This window comes from Aspergillus pseudoviridinutans, assembly GCF_018340605.1.
Source record: "Aspergillus pseudoviridinutans IFM 55266 DNA, scaffold_5, whole genome shotgun sequence".
Taxonomy (NCBI): Eukaryota; Fungi; Ascomycota; class Eurotiomycetes; order Eurotiales; family Aspergillaceae; genus Aspergillus; species Aspergillus pseudoviridinutans.
This window is the reverse complement of record NW_025091285.1, coordinates 334655-355274: the sequence shown is the minus strand read 5'-3', so window position 1 is coordinate 355274 and position 20620 is coordinate 334655. Positions and strand designations below refer to the sequence as shown.

The following is a 20620-nucleotide window of genomic DNA, read 5'->3' as shown; positions in this document are numbered from 1 at the left end:
CATACTCAAAACCAAGCCAAAATGTCGCCAACAACAACCACCACGGCATCAACCACTGCCTCTACAAACCAAAATGACCCCCAAGAAATCCCCGAATTAAAAACCTACCCCGCCACCACAAAAGACGACCTCATCTCCGCCCTCCGCCTCGTCGCCGATTCCGTCGCGCAACAGCGCCAAACCGCCGCGCGCGCACTCATCTTCCACCCCCTCTGGCTATCTGCCATGGCGGCCGTGATCGCAATCGTCTATAAAGCGATGTACACCAATTCCTCTGACCTCCCGCTCATCGGGACGACGAGCGCAGGGTGCGTGATGGCGGGGTTGTTGGTTGTGAGGGGGTTGACGGGGGGTTATATCGAGGAGGCGGAGAGGGTTGGGAAGTGGGAGTGGCTCTTCCCCGCTTCTAGCACTGGGACAGAAGGAGAGGAGAAGGGGCAGGAGCAGGAGGTTCTGGTGACCAAGTTCGGGGAGAGGATTATTGGCGCGGTTGTGCTGCGTGGTGTTCCTGCCGCTGCAGAGGAGAAGGGAAAAGTGACGGGGGTTATTCGGGCGTGGACGGTTGAGAGACGGTACCGCGGAAAAGGGGTGGGGGTTGGATTGCTAGAGGAGGCAGTTGAGGTCTGCAGAGAGAAGGGATGGGAGGGGCCGGTGTTTGATGAGGAGCATGCGAATGCGAAGAGGGTGTTGCCGGGGTTGTTTAATGGGGGGTTTGAGAGGAGAGAGAAACGGGCGAGGAAGGTGTTGGAGGGGGTGAAGAAAAGAATGGAGTAGAAGCCATGATTGATGTATGATAGTTATGTACCTATTTTAATAATGTTTATAGATCTCTGAGTGATTTGCTTACAGCACCATGTCCAGATATCCAACTTGGATAGATACCACGACGGAAATAGTGCTGATTCCTTCTGATTTGAAGAGAGGTAGTATCTTGAAGATAGATTTCTTTCTACCGTTCTATGTGATTGACTGTGATCCTGACCACTAATACACCAAATGACTCTGTTTCAGCATACAGTGTTGGATTAGTTAATTGTGGCTAGTCAAGACCGAAGTCTACTACGTCGAACTGTCCCTCGCGAAAGGCTCCCATCGTCTCGCCCTGCATAATGCCGTGCACATAACTTTCGCCAACAAGCACATATCGACCGTTGGGCTTCCGCCGTAGTATTATAGGTACCATGGCCCCAAATAGGATGCAGCAGATGTCGCCCTCCTTCAAGGCGCGCGGTCCGATTCCTAGAAAGCCGCGTTTCGTGATAAAGACCTGCCGATTCGCCATGACCACCTGCATGTCCATGAGGAACTGGAGACGATCGCCCTTCCCCGCCTTTGATGCACGTGTGCGCTGGGCTACAGAACGCGAGATAAAGGCGGCGAAATTCGCATCTAGTGTCTCCTCGTCCGATATCGCCGCGGGACCGTGCAAGAACATAGAGCTCTGCACAGCGCTCCAGTTAGTCAGTCCGGCCGTTAGCGTACGCCCTAACGCTGTGGCCAGCCCGTTGGTGAATTCCTTCGGATCCTGGTCTGTGTATGGCGAGCTGATGTCGTGTAGATGCTCAAGTATATCGTGTATGGAGCTAGACATCTTGATGTCGAGTGCCTCGAGATTTTTGCCATAGCGCTCGAACGGGACGGATACGATGCAACTGACAATCTCATCGAACTCAAACCCTCGCACCATTAGGACGTCGCCCTCGACGGAGATACGCTGGAGTGTGGAAGACCCAGGAGACACGTTGTAGGCGAGTTCTTCACTGGTGGTATTCAATCCGTCTCCCAGTGTAATGCAGTGTTTGCGGGTGTCCCATCTGGGGACCCATGAAGGATGACCCTCCAGCATGATGGTATGTTCGTCCTGTTCGACAGCTGCGAGGAGTCGCAGGTTGCCAGTCTCTGTCAATATTGCCTCGGAAACTTCTTTAAATACGAGAGATGGCCTCTTCGCGTAGTCAGGCTGCACATGTGATGAATTTTCCTTCGTTTGATCTGCCTGCGTATTGTCATGGCGGTAAAATTTGCGAGCTGCTTGATGTCCCAGGGTTGCATAGATGTAGTCGTGTTTAACACTTGCTATGCTTGTCCGCGAAGCCTGCAGGATGTCCAGGTAATCAACCCTGTCGTTTAAATCGACGAACATTTGATACTTGTACAAGAAAACAACGTTGAACGCTCGCGTTAGAATGGCGCCCTTCAAGTGGTACGTTTGGTAAACAGGTAGTCGAGAGCCGGCGAAGGCCATCATCGAGACGAAAAGCTCTATGGACATTTTATCGATGGTCTCCCGGCCATAGAGAAACTCGCCCTGGTATGCTAATCCGAATTCTTGGAGAACCCATGCTCGAGACCACCAGTCGCAGCTGAGCAGACTGATTGTTTCTTCCCACTCATTCTGCGAGATGGAATGGAACATTGCAGGGGACACTTGTGCTGAGAATCGTCTCGGCTCGAAGTCAGCTTTCGGTGGACTCTTGAAGTGGCGCAGCCAGGTCTCAAATATATTGTTGATTTTCTTGAGTACCTTCATGGCGCGCGTATCTCGCGAGGTATCTCCGTCGAGACAGAAAAGCACAGTTCTGGCCCCTTCATATATCTTGTCCATGATACTAACCTGCTGATTCTTCTCCAAGACATCATCCTGGTTGATACAAATTGCGTCTGCCCACAATGTCCTACTTGACTCCGATAGGCGAACTCTTAGCAGCACCTGTTCGAGACTTGCTGTGATCGGCAAAAATGCACCGTTACAGATAATGCTCCCAGTTTTTTCCACGGAGCCCCAGACATAGGAGACGGCCTCGTATCGATGTGGCCAGTTTGGTCTCTGTCCTAAAGGGTACTCATACAGGCGGCATTCTAGAGGATCGTGAGCGGAACCTGGTTGCAAATCAATAACCCGAATAGAGTCGTCTAACTGGAGCTTCTCATAGGCGAACACTGAAACGGGATGAGCCCCTGTAGATGATCCTCCGGACTGTGTCTGCCGAGCGAGGCTTCGCCGTTGTGGGCTGCCGCGAATGGGTCTAATATGCGGTACGCGCTCCTCGATAGCTCGCGCAGGTTTGTCTGGGACATATTAGTGGTTGGTTTGATCCGGGCAGAGGACATGAAGCATCACACCGCGGCGTTTTGAAGCCGACGTTGGCTGCCTGTGCTTCTTTACGGTAGACCCCATGGCGTGGTGGACACTCGAAATCAAATGTGCGGCTATTGTAGGTATAGCCCTTGAGACTAAGCTGCTGATTTCTCCGTAGTTACCAGGGAAAATAAAATCCGGCAATTTGTTTGAGTTGCTAAACAACTTCCTAGCTGGCCTGAACAGTTGGGCAGGATTATGCGCAGCTGCCTTGTGGCCTGTCCAAACGAGGTCGACTGAGCTAGCTTAGGTGTCATTCTGTGTTGTACCCTGTCCCTAGCTGTCGATCTTTAAATTTATCCTCTGCACCTGCCTTATAGGATATGAGGAAATATGGAGGTAGGACATGGAGATAGCACTCTTCCTTCTGCCCAGAGCGCTGAATAAGCCTTGATGATTTGTTTCTATACAGACCCTCTATTATGTAATGACGTCACTAGTAGATTCCCAAACAAACCAACCTTCTCATGCATCAAAATTCTGGAGTCTATTTATTCTGAGTAAAGCTAGAATCTTCTTCTATGGTCAATCAAGCGATAATCAAGGACGATAGAGTTTCACAAACGACGTGGAGCACCCCAGGATACCTAAATATAGCACTGGGATGCCCCGACAACCCACCTGATTGGCTGCGCCTGTGCCAGCTCTGACATTCTTTCTTTGTTGTCATGCGATCTCCGATCTTTAAGTTTATATAATTGGAATCTGAGCGCTCTGTTCTTTTAATTCTTCTGATCTTACTTCATACGGTCGGCTGTTGCATACAACCACCAGCCTACATCTACCTTTACTCTACGTCGACACCAAAGTCAAACTATGGACGTGGCGACAACAACAATGTCATCAACATCAACATCAACAGCAACCTCCACCACCTCAGGAGCATCAGCGACATGCACAGGCAACCGCTGGGTCCTCCCCGTCCAGGACGTCGCGTGCGCCCTCCCCGCAACAGGAAACTACTCCTCCGTCATGGACAAATGCTGCTCCCCGGCAGCCGTCACGAAATACAACGACGGGTGTGGCCTGTACTGTCTCGCACAGGGGCATAGCATGGGCGAGTTGCTAAAGTGTATTGAGGAGAATGGAGGCAATAAGGATGTGTTTTGTGGGGGGCAGTTGAATGCCACCGCGACGGCGAGTTTGAGTTCCACGGCGTCGAGTACGGGGTCGAAGACGGGGGCGAGCGCGAGTCAGACGAGTCATAGTGGTGCTGGGACGAAGCGAGTGTCGGTTTTGGGGGTGGGGTTGATGGTGTTGGTTGTTTGTGGGATGGTGATTTGATTCTTCGCTTTGCTTTGCTTCTGCGATCGGTGATGGGAATGCATATGGGTGGTAACGTGGTGTTGTATTGTACTTTTGTACTTTTCATGCTGAGTCGAATGGATATGATTTTTGTACGAGTTTGGTTCCTGGATCTGCAGGAGGAATAGCTGCGCTGTAGATGCCCTTGAGATGTATGACTTATAGCTGTCAACCAGACCACATAGGCGTAGTTGGATATCAATCTAGCGTATGCTCGTCGTGATTCCTCCGCCTTGGGAGGACACTTATCTGAGTGAGTTGGGCTTCCATCAGCATGCTGAGTATCGACAAGGCCAGTATGATGGCATACAACTGATGCTGCACCTCTGTAGATACCTCCTGAATGAAGGTCAGAATTTATGTATGGGTCAATTACTTGGATGGACGTTCATCATGCTCGTGACGACTAAAGCAAAGAGTCTGCTGTGTCCGCGCACCAAAATTCTTTACTTCAGTGACTCATCCTCCTAGTTTGATCTGCAATAGCATGCGACGGTTCGATTCTCCAACGGACCCTTCAAGCATTGGAGCCATCAGGCTTTAGACAGCGTTGGGTAGGTCCATAGCTGTTCGGAATAGTTTGAAACTGTGGATCAGGAATATGAGAACTCTGCTGTTGATTGCAAAGGTGAAAACAAGTCTTAATATTTCTTATCCACTCTCAGTTGACGGAAAGTGGATAGTGATATTCGAAAGTTGAGCAATATACCCAAATAGGAAAAACGCCCAACTACTCCAACTCTTCCCGAAACGGCAAAACACCCAACCATAGCCTCAGACCCACCACCTTTTCTGATATCAGATGTACGCTTGTCACTGCTCGCTAAGTCTCATGCTGAGCAGGAATCCCCGGCAGCCCCATCCACAACCCCATAATTCCCCCCAGCAAGCCAATCGCAAACGGCTGCAACACCTTGACCCCCTTGGCCTGCGCAATCGCCCCAACAGCAAACGGCAGCACTGAGCCGCCTCCTGCTCCAAAGGCCGCCGCAAAGCCAATCGCAGTGACGTGCAGCCCACGCGGCAGCAACTTGGTCGCCACGACCACAACAGCAGGGAACAGCGGACCGAGGAAGAAGCCCTGGAGCGAGACGGCCACGGTGGAAACGTAAAAGTTCGGAACGAGCCAGAGGATGAGACCCAAGGCGATGGAGAGGACGAGATAGATCTGCAGCGCAGCATCAGCACGGCACCCAATAATCAAGGGACGGGAAGCTTACAGAAATGGCCAGTTTCTCACCCACCCTAGGGGTCACAAACCCTAGTACCACCCGGCCCACCGTAATCCCCAACCAGAACCCGGTCGCCACCATCCCACTCGCAAAGGGCTCGCCGTGCCGCTCGCGCATCATGAAGGTGACGATCCACCCGCCCAGCGCAACCTCCACGCCGACATACAGCAGCAGGAAAACCGAACACAGCCAGGTAATCCTTCCCGCGCGTTTCGTGAACAGCGCCTTACGCAAGCTACCACCGCCGGTGCCGGTGCCACCAGTCGAATGCTGCGTGTCCCGCCGGAAGACCGCCCCAGTATCATCCCAGAAGCAGTAGACTGAGGTTGCTAGCTCGATGACCGCGCAGCCAATCTACCATTGTCAGTTCATCCGCACTTACATCCCATGGGACAGAGGAAGACAAACCATGATGTAATAGAAATACCACCAGCCCACCCCCACCTTCGTGACCAGCGCTGTGGCAACCAACGGCGCAAGCACTGCCCCCGCGCCGTAGAATCCATGTAGCAGGCCCAACACCTGGTTCGCATCCGCCATGTTGCCGACCCAGGCATTCCACCCTGAGTCCGCGAGGCCGTTGCCGAACCCCGCGAAGATGAAGCTCACCACGAGAACAGGGTATGGCGGGTGTAGGCAGTTGATAATGTACGAGAGGATATGGCACGAGGGGGCGATGATTGCCACGCCGCGCCGGCCGAGGCGCAGGTGGATGTGGTTGTTTGTTAGTGCAGCGAGGGCATACCCGCCCAGCGGGGAGAGGAAGACGAGCGAGACGATCGTGTAGGTGAGGGAGTAGTGTTGTTCCAACTTGTCGGTCAGTATTTTGGCTGGTAGTATAGGATATTGATACTTACGTAGGGAATTAGTGGCTAAGTATGTGTCAGTTATTGAAATGAATGAAGATACAGAGTAGAAGGCTTACACCGTATGCGGCGTCATTTGCGCCCATGACGAGAAAGGCCCAGAAGGTCGCGAGGGTCTTGTAGATGTTCGCCTTGGGATGGTTCCATCGTTCGATGGCGGGGAAGACATTCCCTGACGGCGGGGAATGCGATGCTTCAAGTTGGATACTGGCGAGTCCGTTATTGTCTTCATTTCGAGAGTATGTTTTTGTAGTAGTTGTAGTAGTTGTTGTTGTTGCCATGTCGCAGATATCCAGGATGAACGTTGACAGAAAATTGTAAAGAAATGTCGGACTGATCGACGCACAAGCTGCATTTATAGCTGCCGACTGTCAACTGGCTAACTTCAGTTTCCCGATTAGGCCGAGCTCGTTCCGACCTTCCTTATGGCCCACGGCGCAGCTCCAGTCTCCAGTGGAGAACTGTGGAGAACTAACACGACTACTAAGTGTTTCTTGGCTGTGCTAACTTGGTGACTCATGGGATTGGGGTAGACTAGACTAATCCTTGGCAGCTCAATTCATCATCAGAACGTCAATCATTTAGCAAATGGAATCATGATCTCTGCTTAGAGAGGTTCTTCTCTAATCCCAAACTCTGACGCCCACAAAATCCGCCGCATAAGTTTGAAAACCATTCTGTCCACCCTCATTCCCGAACACCACCTTATTCTGCCCCTTCTTCCATCCAGAGGTCAGAACCCCGAGCGTCGCTGTATCCCACCAGCCCTTGCCAGGCGAGTACAGCTCGCTATGCCGTCCGCTCAACGGGACCTCCAGTCGCACTGGCGCTCCGTCGTTGATGCTGACGGTCAGATTGCGCGAGTTGGATCCCCAGCCCCAAGATGACGAGAAGGCGACATCATTGTTGATGTAGTCGATCGCGAGGTACTTGGACCCCGGGGTGGTCGCTGGAATCGATGTGTAGGCGTTGCTATTGGGACTGAGGTAGCCGATTTTTGAGCCAACGGGGCTGCAGCCGGACCCGCAGGTGGTGTGCTGGGCGCTGCCGGTAACGTTAAAGACGGTGTTGGCGTAGTAGGTGCCGGTCGGTGGGGTAATCTGGATCGACTCAATAGGGGTCGTGTGCTGGATGGTGATGGTGTTCGATCCAGCCGTCAGGGCGATTCGCGTCGATTTGCCAGAGGTCGAGACAGTCTGGCCGGAAGAGGTCGTGATGGTGACGGTTTCGGTGGATGATCGCGAAAAGCTGATGGCCAGCGTGTAGTTTGCGCTGGTAGTAGCTGCATAGACTGACTGGAAAGTGGTTTTTTGACTGCCTGTAGAGTTCGCGAAGATATTGGCTGGATATGACCCCGATTGGACGGTACCCTGCAACTCCAGAAGCATCGTTCCATGTCCTGCCACACTCGCAGTGTACGATGTTCGCACATCACGAACCACGGTGTTGCCCCATATATTTCTGACAACTTGTGCATACTGCAGACCAACATCAGGCAGATCGAGCGTGAGATCCCTCGACTCATTTCGCCAATTGATGACCGCTACCACGGTCCTGTTGCCCGACAGTGGTCCACTCCACACCTCGTACCCTTCGTCCGACCACCTCCGCTTCAGACTCGCACTCACCCCCAGCGAATCCTGGTTAAACCCAATGACATCCTTCTGCTTCAGCACCTCCAACGATGCCTGGTTGATACTAGTGACATCATCCTTCAACGCCGCCCCAATAGTCAATGGACTTTTCAGAATCGCCCACAGGGAGAAGTGCGTCTGCTCCTCCGGCACCGAAAACACCCCGTTACCCACAAACAACATATCCAGATCTGGCCAGTGACCGGGTCCAGCAAAATCCGTGTTGGGAACGGCCTGGTTCAGCGTGCGAAAGATGGTTCGCCACGCGGGGATGATGTCGTTGCCGATGCGCCAGGAGTTCCCAAGCGCAGGGGCCCAAAGAGCAGGAAAGTCGATACCCCATTCGCAGATTTGGAAGAGGATTGGTCGGCCGACACGGGAGAGGGCAGACGACATTATCTGATAGCGGGAACTAGGAGACGTGCTGGGCTCGTAGTTGACATTGGGGTAGTTGGTGGCGTTGTCCGAGTAGCAGTTGTCATCTACATGATCAGCGGAGCTCTATCTTGTAGGGACGGACATACACTTTAACGCATCCGCCCCCCATTCGGCGAACGTCTGCGCATCCTGTCCTTCGTGGTCTGGTAAATTAGTCAAGCCCAAAATCAAGCATGACGGCACTTACACAAGCTGCCAGCATGGTCTGTCCCACACATCTTGATTCCCGAGTCCTCGTAAACACCGAACAGCAGCCCCAATCCATGAAGATACCTTCCCATGGCGGGAAACCCGCTCGGAAACAAGGTCTCGTTCCAGGTCAAGGTGCCATTCGGTAGCCGATCGGCTACTGACCAGCCACAGTCGGTGGTGACATAGCGGTAGCCTAGTGCGGAGAGTCCTAGATCAACGAGCGCTTTGGCGTTGGAGCGTACTATGGCTTCATTAGGCGAGCATGAGTAGTGGTTGTACGTGTTCCACCTGGCTAGTTAGTGAAGGCCAATCACCAGCAGGAGCAACATACCCCATTTGTGGCGTCTTAGCCAGGCCATTGTCGATGCGTGGATGAAGAGAACCAGCCGCAAGGACTGGCGAAAGTAATAGAAGTGTGACAATGGACTCCATCTTGCCTGCGGACAATAGACTGAAATCTATCAAGCTAGAGAGGTATTTATACTCTTTATGCTAAACGGGCCAATAACCCAATTCGGCGCAGTTCCTGTGGTACGTTTGTCTGAGCACTGTCGATATGCGGAGAATTTCCGAGTTGGGAGTCGAACAATGCAGATCATATTAAAAAGCGGGGAAATTGCGGTTAAATATTTCCAGCCTTTTGCAGGAAAAGCGATGCCATTCCCTCTTAGAATGCCCAAGAGTGGTGCAATAGGCAAATCCCGCTTCTCAGGAACCATCGCAGCAGATCTGCCGGCTTATGTGTCTGCGGAGAAATGACCCTTTCAAGCTAATGCAAATTGCTCGCTCCGCAATCCAAACATCTACTCTGACAGCAAGTAGTAGTCGTCGTTAGAGCTTCGGTCCTCCCAGCAGGTGTGTGTCATAAGTCCAGCTTGATCGTAGGGATCGAAACTTAGCCGTCCTTCAATCAGTTGTCTGCCAGATTGACGGGCTCAGGGTCTATCAATTCTTCTGACCAAAAAAATGATCAATTCGTTTCTGCCGCTGATCAAAAGTAGCGCTCCCGACTCCTCCTTTTGCACGCTGAAGATCCGCCAGATGTGCTCGACTATTTACCCCGAGTACCTGCAGGGAATACCCGCCCAGGACCGGCACATCCGGATCTCCCACTGAAGAACTCAATTTCGGACGAACCAACACCTCCAAGTACCCCGTATTCGTCCAGAACGGATTAAAGGCGTTGATGTCTGCGTCCCCTACTATGCGAACATCACTCGGAGGAAAACACGCGAGTAGAGCGCGCCACAGACTCCGTAGAAGTAACCCGTGCGAGACCACAGCAACGACAGCCTCATCCCCAGCCTCTTCGCCAGCGAGAAGCAAGGGGAGTAAGTAGTAAGAGAGAAATGCGTTTGCGCGCTGGCGCATGGAAGCCTCGGATTCCGGCTGCTTGGGAACAGTGCTCGATTCCCAGGTTGAATGCCACATTTGCCCCTCGAAGGAGCCAAAGTCGCGTTCGCGAAGGGATGGCAGGAGCAGCGGACTTAATTCTGGCTGATGGGCGCTGAGGCCTTCGGCCGTGAGAACGGCTCTGGAGAGATCTGACGAGAAGATATGGCTGAATTTGATGTTTTGTGAGGCGAAATATCTCCCCAGACGGGTGATCTGGAGGGCACCGTGATTTGTCAGGGCCGAGTCCTTGATCCCGGCTCTGTTGGCGTTAGTGATTGTAGGACAAGTAGGTGGGGAACTTACAATCTATGAGCGACGTTATCTACTGTTTCCGCATGGCGGATGAGATACAGTTTCATCTTGATGATTATAGCTAAATGAGGATGCTGGGGGAGATGGTTGTTGGATGAATGGAATATTTTCCGGTGGCGGACTTTTGCTGGGGATTGCTCGGGGCAGTGCGTAATCTGAGTCACCCCGGCTTTCCACCTAGTAGTTATCTACTCACGCACACATGATGCTTTTGCCTCTATTTATTGTCTATACATTTCATTCTCAAATAACATGCCACTAGAAACCTAGCCATGGTGGATGCGCAGCTTCAAGATATAAGCCCGCTCTTCAACATTGTTAATGCTAATGTGTTTATTCATGACATCTTTATAGCCCTTGGACTCGCGGGTTCATCGGCAATTCTCCTCATCAGTCCCGACCTATATGATGCCTCACTGGGGACTATACTGCCGTAAATTTAGGTCTCAGTAGAGGTTCTTTTAAAGTGCGGATCAATATTTTGATGCCCCTTTTTCCGTTTATTCTGTGTATATCCGTTTATCATCAGCTACAACAGGCAACTTTTACATGAAGACTTGATCCGGATCAAAGCTCTCATACCCCCTTCATCCTTAGAAGAAAATGAGAGGCGAAACTCATGTCATCTGTGAACACGATGCTCTCTTGGCTTCCAGAGGAGAGCCAGACTGGGAGAACCGATGGAGCCGCTTCGACTGAAATGGATGTCTAATCTTTGGAGTGTCACAAGTAGTAGAATTCTGAGTTGATTCCTTGATAAGTCCATTCGCCAGCTATCCAGAAAAGTGAATGGCAGAAGTGTCAATTCTATCCCTAATTTCCCTTTAAGCCGCTTATCTCTTATCCTTCCCCAACTCGCTCTCTCATACCCTCAGTTTACTCAGAACCCCATGGAGCTACACATTTGTCCTATCCATTGCCGTTATATGCTTTAATGCAGGAAAGCTGGCACTTCAAGAAATGATGCCAAGTCGAGGTATGCTAGCCATTATCATAGCATCCCGTTTACTGAGAACACAGTAGTCTATATACCATAAGGTGCGCCAATAGTCAACTGGCTAAATCGGTATACCAAGCATCATATTCGAAGTAACGTACTTAATACACAACATTGGTAGGTAATATGCCTTCTATTATTATTACTGAGAGTAAGCACACGTGATGGTGCTGCCTAGTCTCCTGCCCATGTTTAAGCTCTGGACTATGCGGTACGACCCTCTCACAAGACAAGCAAACGATTTCTGTTCCTCCTTTCAAATCTAGTCATTGAAGATCCATTTGTTAGCTCTCCAGCAAATTGAATCCATGCCTGCAAACAAGCTCCCCGTTGATCTAACTGCCGAGATATCCAAACTCGCCAAAACCTCTCGGTTGCAAAATGGTCTCCCCGGCTCGATGCGAGCGCTACCCGCCATTGCGCTATTTGCAGGGACAGCTTTGTCCAAGACTACTGGGGCCTCCAACATGGTTGAGAAATGGATGTTAGGGGATGAAGAAGTTCCTCTGCTTGGGAGTCCGACTTCGGGAACCGCGGACAAGAGAGTCGAGGGACAGACGGGAGATGGACAACGCAGCCAGCACGGGGTCTCAGATCAACGGACAAAGAATGGATTGTAGTTGATTATCTTGGACAGAGTACACACACTGGGCTGCATCATCTGCATAACTCATCCACAACACATATTTCTACCTCGATAGAAACAGAGGAGATTAGTCGAAGTTTTTCGGCACCAACTTAGTAGTGTCTCTTCCTATATGCATATCTATAAGAGTCTCTACGGTTGACGATGATGCAAAGCGTGTTTCAACTTGTTCGAAACATGGAGTCATGGACCTACCGAAGGCAATACGCCATACAACAGACCGCCTTAGTGTAATCACTTAGAAAGTGGCTAATTTGATGCTATCCGCTACTACACTTGCCCAGTCATATTCCTTCAACTCGCTTAACCACGGCGCAATGATTGTCAGCGAGAAGTAAAATGAAGCTGTTCGGATCCGTCCCCGCAAAGATCTGCACCCCACCGTATGTCACCCCAAGAAACCCCAAGATGAGCCCGAACTAGGGATTTCAATCAAACCCCACAAGTCCTTGGCATGTAACCCAGTTCAGAGGTTCATATTAAAGGGATCTAAGCTACCCCAGAGCCCGTCTGTACCCCACAGCATCGTATCCCCAAAATAGCCTGAGCTAAAGAAACTTCAACCCCACAAGCCTTCCCATGGATAGACTCTAGTCTATATTAGGAACGTACTTATTCAAGTAGAGATCGGATCCAGCATGAAGGAAATGATACCCTGGGGTAACTTTCTTCAGGAAAATGCGGGGTGCATGTGATATCCCTGTTTATTGTTGATGCTACATTTCCTGGGCATCTGCCCCAATGAGCAGGGAACTATAAATGCATGGTCTTCTCTCGGTCATGACCTTTACGAAGATATGGACTACTCCTCTAATTCAAAGAATAAAGCATCTCTTTCTTCTGCCGAAACAATGCCAAACGTTGCTACTTTCCTAGGGCTGGTTATGTCCGGAGCAGCGAGTGCATCAGCCGCAACGCTGGGTGCATACAATGTAGACCCGAATTCAATTTCCGTCTCTGGGCTCTCCAGTGGAGGCTTCATGGCTGCGCAGCTTGGAGTTGCATACTCTGATACTTTCAAGGTCGGGTTTGGGGTCTTTGCTGGTGGGCCGTATGATTGCGCTCGCGGCCAGTCGGTAAGTCATTTTTCCAAAACCCCAGAAATATTGACTTTCAAGTAACGAATATACTGACGCAAGGCAGTATACTACATGCATGTACAATCAAAACCCATCTATCACAGCCCCCATCGCCAACATGAAGACCTGGAGCGGCAACAAGATCAACTCAGTCAGCAACCTCCAAAACCGTAAGATCTACATGTGGACGGGAACCGCCGACACCACAGTCGGGCCGAACGTAATGAGCCAGTTGAAGGCGCAGCTGGCGAACTTTGACGCTCCATCCAACGTCTCGTACATCACGACCAGCGGCGCGGTGCACACCTTTCCCACCGACTTTGACGCTTCCGGCGACAACTCATGCAGCTCTTCTGTCTCGCCTTATATCAGCAATTGCCAGTATGACGGCGCAGGGGCTGTTMTAAAGTGGATGTATGGGACATTGAATGCAAGAAACACAGGCACGTTGTCGGGATCAATTGTGTCCTTTAGCCAGACAGGCGAGTACGGTGCCAGCGGGATGGATACGACTGGATATCTGTACGTCCCCAAGGCATGCCAGTCTGGGTCCCCGACAATCTGCAAGCTGCATGTCGCCCTGCATGGCTGCCTGCAGAGCTATAGCATGATCGGCAGCGAGTTCATTTCTAATACCGGGTACAACATGTGGGCGGATACCAACAACATTATCATTCTCTACCCGCAAGCAGTGGCGGATAACACCATGCACACAGTCTGGACGGGGATGTCGCTCTCTAACCCGAACGGTTGCTGGGACTGGATTGGCTGGTATGGAGCAAATGCGGACCAGGTCGGAGGTGAGTCTATGAAGGAAACTTACGGAGTTGGACTTGGTCAGACCTGTTACTGACTTACTGGCTCTTCTCAGGCGTGCAAATGGCTGCGATTGTGAACCAAGTGGCCCGGATTGCTAGCGGTTACGGGGCTGGCGGTAGTTCCTCAACCACTACTGCTACTCCCACGACTACCACCGGCTCTAAAACAACTACTACCACCGCGACCACAACCGCTGTTGCCCCATTGTATGGACAGTGCGGTGGACTCGGCTGGACGGGCCCGACGGCTTGTGCGACCGGCGTTTGCACGGCCTATAGCCCTTATTATGCCCAGTGTCTCCTGGTAGTGTAGCCGTTCGAATTGAAAAACGAAAAAGGACGAAGGTGTGCTCTGAGGGAGAGCTCGCTATCTCTGCGTCTAATCTTGTTTTTGTCTGTATATATCTCTAAGGATTGGCCTTCTCTCTTCTTTCTCTGCGTGCACAAGGACTATATACATTCCTGCCACTGAATCTGTCTTGCATATCTTTTACCCCTTCCAAAGAGTAGAATAGAGTAGAACAGGTGCGGCAACGCGCTCAAACCACAGAGACTGAGGAGGTACAGCAAATGCTGTTTCCCCGCTCAAATGCAAGACCTGCAACATATTGTGCAACAAGCCGTGCGGCTCCGCCGTGTAAGGGTCCGTTTGGTGAGCTGCTCAGCCATATTGCTCGTCCCATTCGGGGCCAGATCGGGAGAAGTCCGAGTTATCGAACTCAGGTTCTGCAGCCGGGTCGTATTCTTGTTCCTCCACATGCTCGCCGTAGTTTGCAATGGGCTACCTGCGTTGTGTGCAGGCATAATGGACTTCGGTTTTTCGCCCTGGGTAAGAGCGAGACGCTTCGGGGGGCATTGGAGGTGGATGAGTCAGTCTGTGTTATGGCCATCCTGGATCCACTTGCAGTCCGACCTCATCCAGCCGAATTTATTGAACCGGCTTGTCTCTCATCCATACATGCTCCGCAACCATAGCCAACTCGTCTCCATCTATGATGACGTCCCTCTCCCCCTTCTCCTCCTCTGCAGGTCGAAGGAACAGTTTCTCGAAACCTATCACGAGGGGTCCCCCGATGATACGCACTGGCGCATCATCGCTTCTTTCCTTTGACACAACCACCTTCTGGACCACCTCGGGCACCTTTCTTTCTGGATCTCCTCTCGTCGGGCGGCTGACCAACTCCCACGTCTCCAAAGTGATTCCTTTGCTTTTCCTCCACACCGAGATGGTGAGGACGGTTTCTATTTCCCCGCCGGAAGCATTGAGCCACCAGCGGGCATCGTTGGCTAGCTTGCCATCAGCATCTGAGTAGGCACACTGAAACACTACTGATGGCCAGCGATCGGAGCGGCCGGCCGGGAGCTGCATAGGCAAGTATGACATGTCGGGCGGTTTGATGCGCTCAGGAGTTATAACGTCAGCCCTTCCGAGAGTTCGCAGTTGATCATCGAGACGATTCCTATTCATGGACGCGAGCCGCTTGACTAAAATGGCATTGTTGATCCCCATGCGTGCCTGTTCGGTGGCCCGGGTGGGTGGTCTTTTGGCGACGAGAATTTGCAGCTGAGGGAAATAGTCGCTGTATAAATGATTCTGCTCCCTCGACTCGCAAAAGTCCCGCATAAAGGTTTGCTCACTGATGTTTGAGAAGATCACGTATGGGTGTTTAGATTCTGCTGCGTCTCTGTAGATGATGTCTCGGAAGTGTTGGATGCCCTGGTAGGAATATTCACTGGTTGTGCGGCTCACCCCGAGGTCGCGGCGGCTGATGCTGGGTGTAGTCACTGCCATCTCTGGAAGGAGGGACTTATCATTGCTCCGCAGAAGAGAAGAGGGAAGGCATATACCCCGTCAGCAACTACAACCACTTGACTACGGTGTCTAGATAACCGTGTCTAGTATAGTAGGAATAGTAGGAATAGTAGGAATAGTAGGAATAGTAGGAATAGTAGGAATAGTAGGAATAGTAGGAATAGTAGGAATAGTAGGAATAGTNATAGTAGGAATAGTAGGAATAGTAGGAATAGTAGGAATAGTAGGAATAGTAGGAATAGTAGGAATAGTAGGAATAGTAGGAATAGTAGGAATAGTCATGCAGGCTGTTCAACATACATTTCCATCTACTACCCTCTGAGATGAATCCTCAATATCTTCCTGATGATACCGCTGATTCAGAAATGTACTCTTCATCTTTACCGCATCTAATTACCTCACCATGATGGCATTTGGTTACAATCTCTGTTAAATCCTTAGCTGATGGAACCTCAAATGGCATATATTGTAGAAGACTGGAAGAATGCGCTTCGCAAGCGGATACCTTAACGAAGAATATAGACGGCTATGTATACGGCCACTAAATCTTAACTCCTCCTGGAACCGACTTCGCACGATGAATGTATTTGCATCAGACATAAGAAGATCTCCGGTCCAGCTGGTACATTTGGACAATATGCGCTAGTCTCATTTCCACTAAGCGTGTATAGATAGATAGAGCCTGCCCTCTCTTCCAAGTTGGACCAGTGCGGTACATATTCAGTAGCAGGCATCTATATCGCCTCAGCTCCAAACTGAGGTTCCTCGGCCTGTGATGGATGCGACAGCATTCCTGGTTCAATGTCCGATGGCCCCTGCTTTGGTGAGGTGTGTCTCTGTTGCACGGAGGAGTTCTGGGTTCTGTCACTGCTACATGCTACCCCTCTCGCTGTGCTCGAGACCCTGTGGCTAACGCCTCGGAACCAGCGCATGAGTGGGCGGAGCGTGACGAGACTTCCAGCCGTGATGCCGAGACCGGCCTCGATGTTCGACGAGATAGCGATATTAGTGGTCGCATCTGGAAAAAAGTTATTACATGCTTGTCTGACTCTCATCGTGAAAAACTGACATAGGAAGTCTGGATCTTTATAGTCCGGGAGAAAGGGGATACGGGCTGCGACGGCAGCACCTGCACTAGAAAGCAGTCAGTATAGGAGTCTTCTCTTCGGACTGCCCACATACATGCATCCCATGCCGAGAACGACTCTTAACGCCCATTTAGTCCTCCAGCTCATACGCAGGTCCTTTAGAATATATACAGGAAAGAGTCCAAGGGTGAAGTCGCAAAGACAGGCTACCGCGCTATAGAGGTACGATATGTCCAGTACATACTGGGTGTTAATGCAGTGGCCTCTGCCCGTTCGTTGCCAGAATTCTTTGGCCGGATGGCACTGCAACGTCAGAACAAGCCAGAAGGCGAGGCCGACGGTGGCCGTTAGACCAATTACCATATACATGACGGCTGATTGGCGCCGCTGAACGGTAATACGGAGAAGCAGCATTGCGATGGAGATTCTGGCGAGTGCCACGACCCACACATAGGCGCTCTCGCCTAGCCACCACCACTGTTCATGAAATGTAAGCTATGGGCAATAACCGGCTTTAGGGTACAGCCAGGGCGTACCAGGAGAGCCTTTTGAATATCTTGTTTCGAGTCGAACTGATCAAATCTTCTTCCGATCCCGGCAACTGAGCCAGCCAACCCGCATATTGAAAACCAGATATTGAATAGCTGAGTATGAGTATCAGTTTTTCTGTCCATTGTCGAGGGTTGTATCAGCTCACGTACCATGGCCAATACCATCAAGCCATCATCCCATCCAAAGGCTTTCACGAGTCTCAGTCGGACGAAACACCGCAGAGCAACGGCAGTAAAAGATATACACAAGAACACCAGGGTCACTATGAATAACGAGAGACTGCGACCGTGCAATGCCATTTGAATCAATCAGATATTCGTGCAAGTCAAGTGTCGTTGCATGATAATCACGTGGTATTTGCACAATCAGTCAGAATCCTACAGTCCCAGTAGTGCATGTCCAAGAGACTAAATCTGAATATGGCCGTCACCGACAGAAGAAGTTCGAAATCTTCTCTAGGCTGGGGAGCACAATCACAATCCCAAGACTACCGGACAAATTCCACACCGCGTACACGCTTTGGTTAGGAATGTTGGAGTCTCTAACCTGCTGATGGAGGTTCGAGACTTGGCGATTGGTGGCGGCGGCGAATTCCTTGGATGCCGCTTCAGACCCCATTCCATGGATCTGGAATCATCAGAACGAACAACAATTGGAAGGAATTACTATGCGCCTAATGACCGGGCCTTAAGAGTAAAATATATTATATATTGTAACTGGAACACAACTACAAAGTCTTGTCTTCGCTATCTAGCAGAGCGCCAGAATTTTAAAACTTCAGAATTGGCAGGATTTTGATGTCATACCTCCCATTTAATGTAGAGCAGCTACAGTGCAAGTCAATGCTAAGCATATACATAGTATTTAGCTACAAAACTTATAAGAGAAGGATGATGCTCCACGCAGAAACAGCCTGTACCCCATGGGGTAGATGTGTGTGGATTATTGGTAGACCATCTTGTGCCCCACATGTCTCTCTCACTTTAGCTGGTCATCTTTCAGCTTCATCCCTTGAATACTTAAACTCACCGCAAAGATTCATCTCTTTTAGTCTKGACGGAGAATGTGGAAGAAATTATTTATTCACCTCTACTCCTGCTTCTGATCAACACCAGGTTTTCTAGTGTCTTTCAAAACAACTCTTTTTTAAATCTAAGATGGTCCTTGCATCTAACAACACCTGAGAATGAGCCTACGATCAACAAAACCAGTCTGTCATAATCTTTATCCCTTCTTCCATAGCTAATAATGCCAGCGGCAAAGCAGCTAGCCAAGATTATCTATTCCAATACTCTTCTGGTGTTGGCTAATCAATAAGAAACATCAACTCCAGCAACATTTTATCAGGTCCAATGTCAATCACCTCTGTCATCAAGCTTCCTCCCCCTCAGCAATTCTACAAGATGCATGCGCATTATTAAGCTGGAAGGAAACTCCAACAAAGCTTTTCTTCTCACAATGGATGATGGCAACAAGGTTATCACGAAGATCCCCTATCCGAATGAGGGCAGCCCTCCTGACAACAGCATCTGAGGTGGTGATGTTCATCGCTTCAACATGCCACTTATCCATGCTGCATCTCACGGATTGACTACTAAAGTAGTAATGCAGCTGCTTACATGTAGGGAGTGATTAGACATTAACACATAAACCTACTAGAAGGAATCTGCACTGTCTCTAGTAGTGCATTAGGGAGACCTTGTGGTGAACAGTGTCATTTATAACTGCTGCACAGGCTTTAACAGTATTAACAATCGGGGATGTACTATATTATGGTGGGCGGCCTATGCAGGGAGGACAGCTGTCGTGCAATGGTTGCTGTTAGAAGACCGTATCCTGGTTAACATGAGGGACAACAAAGGGATAGACGCCCTGAATGCTGCAAGTCAACAGTATCATTTTAACTTATCACTCTTACAGGCCCACCGGCCTGGGAATCATTAGGATAGCAATGGCTCTCCCTATCCCACTCCCAGGAATTGGTAGTGTTACTTCCGGCTGGTCCATGGGCTATTCTGTTTTGTACACGGCATATGTTTTTCAGTGTGTATTAAGTGCCAGGGAAAGTCTTGTTCGGCCCAGTTCTCAGGTGTAGAGTTTTGAAACAATTGGGTTGTTTTTCAGTTGTTATGAATCCAGTATCTGAGCTAAGGCGAGCCTTACTCGCATAGCATGGAGATTGGTTGGAGAGCATAAGCCTCGCAATTCAATATCAGGACATGAGGACAGAAAGGCAGCTTTACACGGTAACCCTATGGTGTCACCGATAAATGTGTCATAGTGAAATACTATGCCTGTAGGAGGATTGGGCAGCCTTCTAGCCTTAGATGATATAGGCATATAGTTTTGTAACTTATAAAATAATGTGTGACTTTGCCAGAGCTCTGGGGACTACATATAAATATGCTTAACATAGGCCAATATTGTAGAGGATGCAAAGATTATCTTAAACAAGCCGCCCTATCAGATGTAATAGCATCTTGTTAAGTCTTACTACAGACTGAATTAGGTAGCTATCAGAGAGTTATTAGAGGTTGTGTTATACGCAAATATATGGGTTATCATAATAGGTGCAAGTAGGTCTTCCCTAAGCTCCTATGCCCTTTCAGTCAGGTCAAGAAAGACTTTAATGATACCTTAGAATTTCACACCGCAATTCCTTCCCTGGCCTTGAAAATCATGAATTCCCATCAAAGCAGGACCGCAGATCTATATATTCATTTCAAGTTATTAGCAACAACTACAGTATATTTATCAGCATCAATTAGACCTTACATGTGAGGACCATAGCCATCAACAGATCTCAGTAGAAACGGGGGACGGCTCGTCTCGTGGAGCGGACTGTTGGTGGTCTAGTCAGGTGACTATATTACATTGAATCACATGATCTACAAACCTCATTCCCTCCCCCTCTCCAGTGTAGTTGTTTTCCGTCAAATAAACTCTTGTCATTAAGATTAGACCTGGCACATCACATTAAATATCTTGTATGCACCCAACTCTTCCTCCAAACTACTTATACAGAACCTCTAAATTAAAAGTCCGTTCTTAGCCTTTTACTCAGGGAAAGAAAAATTATGACCTTCCGTCAAACAGAGTTCACCAACCCACCTC

General features: G+C 50.0%; 10 protein-coding genes across 10 annotated transcripts; 4 read left to right on the top strand and 6 right to left on the bottom strand.

Annotated features, from left to right (window-relative positions):
- Positions 1-21: 21 nt before the first annotated feature.
- On the top strand, positions 22-774 carry Asppvi_007219 (GNAT family N-acetyltransferase; the record flags this gene model as incomplete). The annotated part of the gene is made up of 1 exon (XM_043303110.1): positions 22-774. One exon carries the CDS (start codon positions 22-24, stop codon positions 772-774), a length of 753 nt encoding a protein of 250 aa, XP_043159045.1.
- A 265-nt stretch (positions 775-1039) lies between these two features.
- On the bottom strand, positions 1040-3178 carry Asppvi_007218 (HET domain-containing protein; the record flags this gene model as incomplete). Its single annotated transcript, XM_043303109.1, has 2 exons — positions 1040-3069; positions 3124-3178. The coding sequence occupies 2 exons, from the start codon at positions 3176-3178 to the stop codon at positions 1040-1042; spliced, it is 2085 nt and encodes a 694-aa protein (XP_043159044.1).
- A 798-nt stretch (positions 3179-3976) lies between these two features.
- Positions 3977-4423, top strand: Asppvi_007217 (uncharacterized protein; the record flags this gene model as incomplete). Its single annotated transcript, XM_043303108.1, has 1 exon — positions 3977-4423. The coding sequence occupies one exon, from the start codon at positions 3977-3979 to the stop codon at positions 4421-4423; it is 447 nt and encodes a 148-aa protein (XP_043159043.1).
- An 844-nt stretch (positions 4424-5267) lies between these two features.
- Asppvi_007216 (putative MFS transporter) lies at positions 5268-6823 on the bottom strand (the record flags this gene model as incomplete). The annotated part of the gene is made up of 5 exons (XM_043303107.1): positions 5268-5612; positions 5665-6030; positions 6085-6486; positions 6534-6548; positions 6602-6823. The coding sequence occupies 5 exons, from the start codon at positions 6821-6823 to the stop codon at positions 5268-5270; spliced, it is 1350 nt and encodes a 449-aa protein (XP_043159042.1).
- A 342-nt stretch (positions 6824-7165) lies between these two features.
- On the bottom strand, positions 7166-9238 carry Asppvi_007215 (alpha-galactosidase D; the record flags this gene model as incomplete). Its single annotated transcript, XM_043303106.1, has 4 exons — positions 7166-8658; positions 8701-8757; positions 8802-9094; positions 9138-9238. 4 exons carry the CDS (start codon positions 9236-9238, stop codon positions 7166-7168), a joined length of 1944 nt encoding a protein of 647 aa, XP_043159041.1.
- Positions 9239-9751: 513 nt separating this feature from the next.
- On the bottom strand, positions 9752-10560 carry Asppvi_007214 (phosphoglycerate mutase; the record flags this gene model as incomplete). Its single annotated transcript, XM_043303105.1, has 2 exons — positions 9752-10460; positions 10505-10560. 2 exons carry the CDS (start codon positions 10558-10560, stop codon positions 9752-9754), a joined length of 765 nt encoding a protein of 254 aa, XP_043159040.1.
- A 1258-nt stretch (positions 10561-11818) lies between these two features.
- Asppvi_007213 (uncharacterized protein) lies at positions 11819-12130 on the top strand (the record flags this gene model as incomplete). Its single annotated transcript, XM_043303104.1, has 1 exon — positions 11819-12130. The coding sequence occupies one exon, from the start codon at positions 11819-11821 to the stop codon at positions 12128-12130; it is 312 nt and encodes a 103-aa protein (XP_043159039.1).
- An 823-nt stretch (positions 12131-12953) lies between these two features.
- Positions 12954-14366, top strand: Asppvi_007212 (putative polyhydroxybutyrate depolymerase; the record flags this gene model as incomplete). The annotated part of the gene is made up of 3 exons (XM_043303103.1): positions 12954-13232; positions 13300-14035; positions 14107-14366. The coding sequence occupies 3 exons, from the start codon at positions 12954-12956 to the stop codon at positions 14364-14366; spliced, it is 1275 nt and encodes a 424-aa protein (XP_043159038.1).
- Positions 14367-14714: 348 nt separating this feature from the next.
- On the bottom strand, positions 14715-15845 carry Asppvi_007211 (uncharacterized protein; the record flags this gene model as incomplete). Its single annotated transcript, XM_043303102.1, has 2 exons — positions 14715-14834; positions 15012-15845. 2 exons carry the CDS (start codon positions 15843-15845, stop codon positions 14715-14717), a joined length of 954 nt encoding a protein of 317 aa, XP_043159037.1.
- A 755-nt stretch (positions 15846-16600) lies between these two features.
- Positions 16601-17805, bottom strand: Asppvi_007210 (putative integral membrane protein; the record flags this gene model as incomplete). Its single annotated transcript, XM_043303101.1, has 5 exons — positions 16601-16884; positions 16936-17000; positions 17049-17431; positions 17491-17598; positions 17656-17805. The coding sequence occupies 5 exons, from the start codon at positions 17803-17805 to the stop codon at positions 16601-16603; spliced, it is 990 nt and encodes a 329-aa protein (XP_043159036.1).
- Between the last annotated feature and the right edge of the window lie 2815 nt (positions 17806-20620).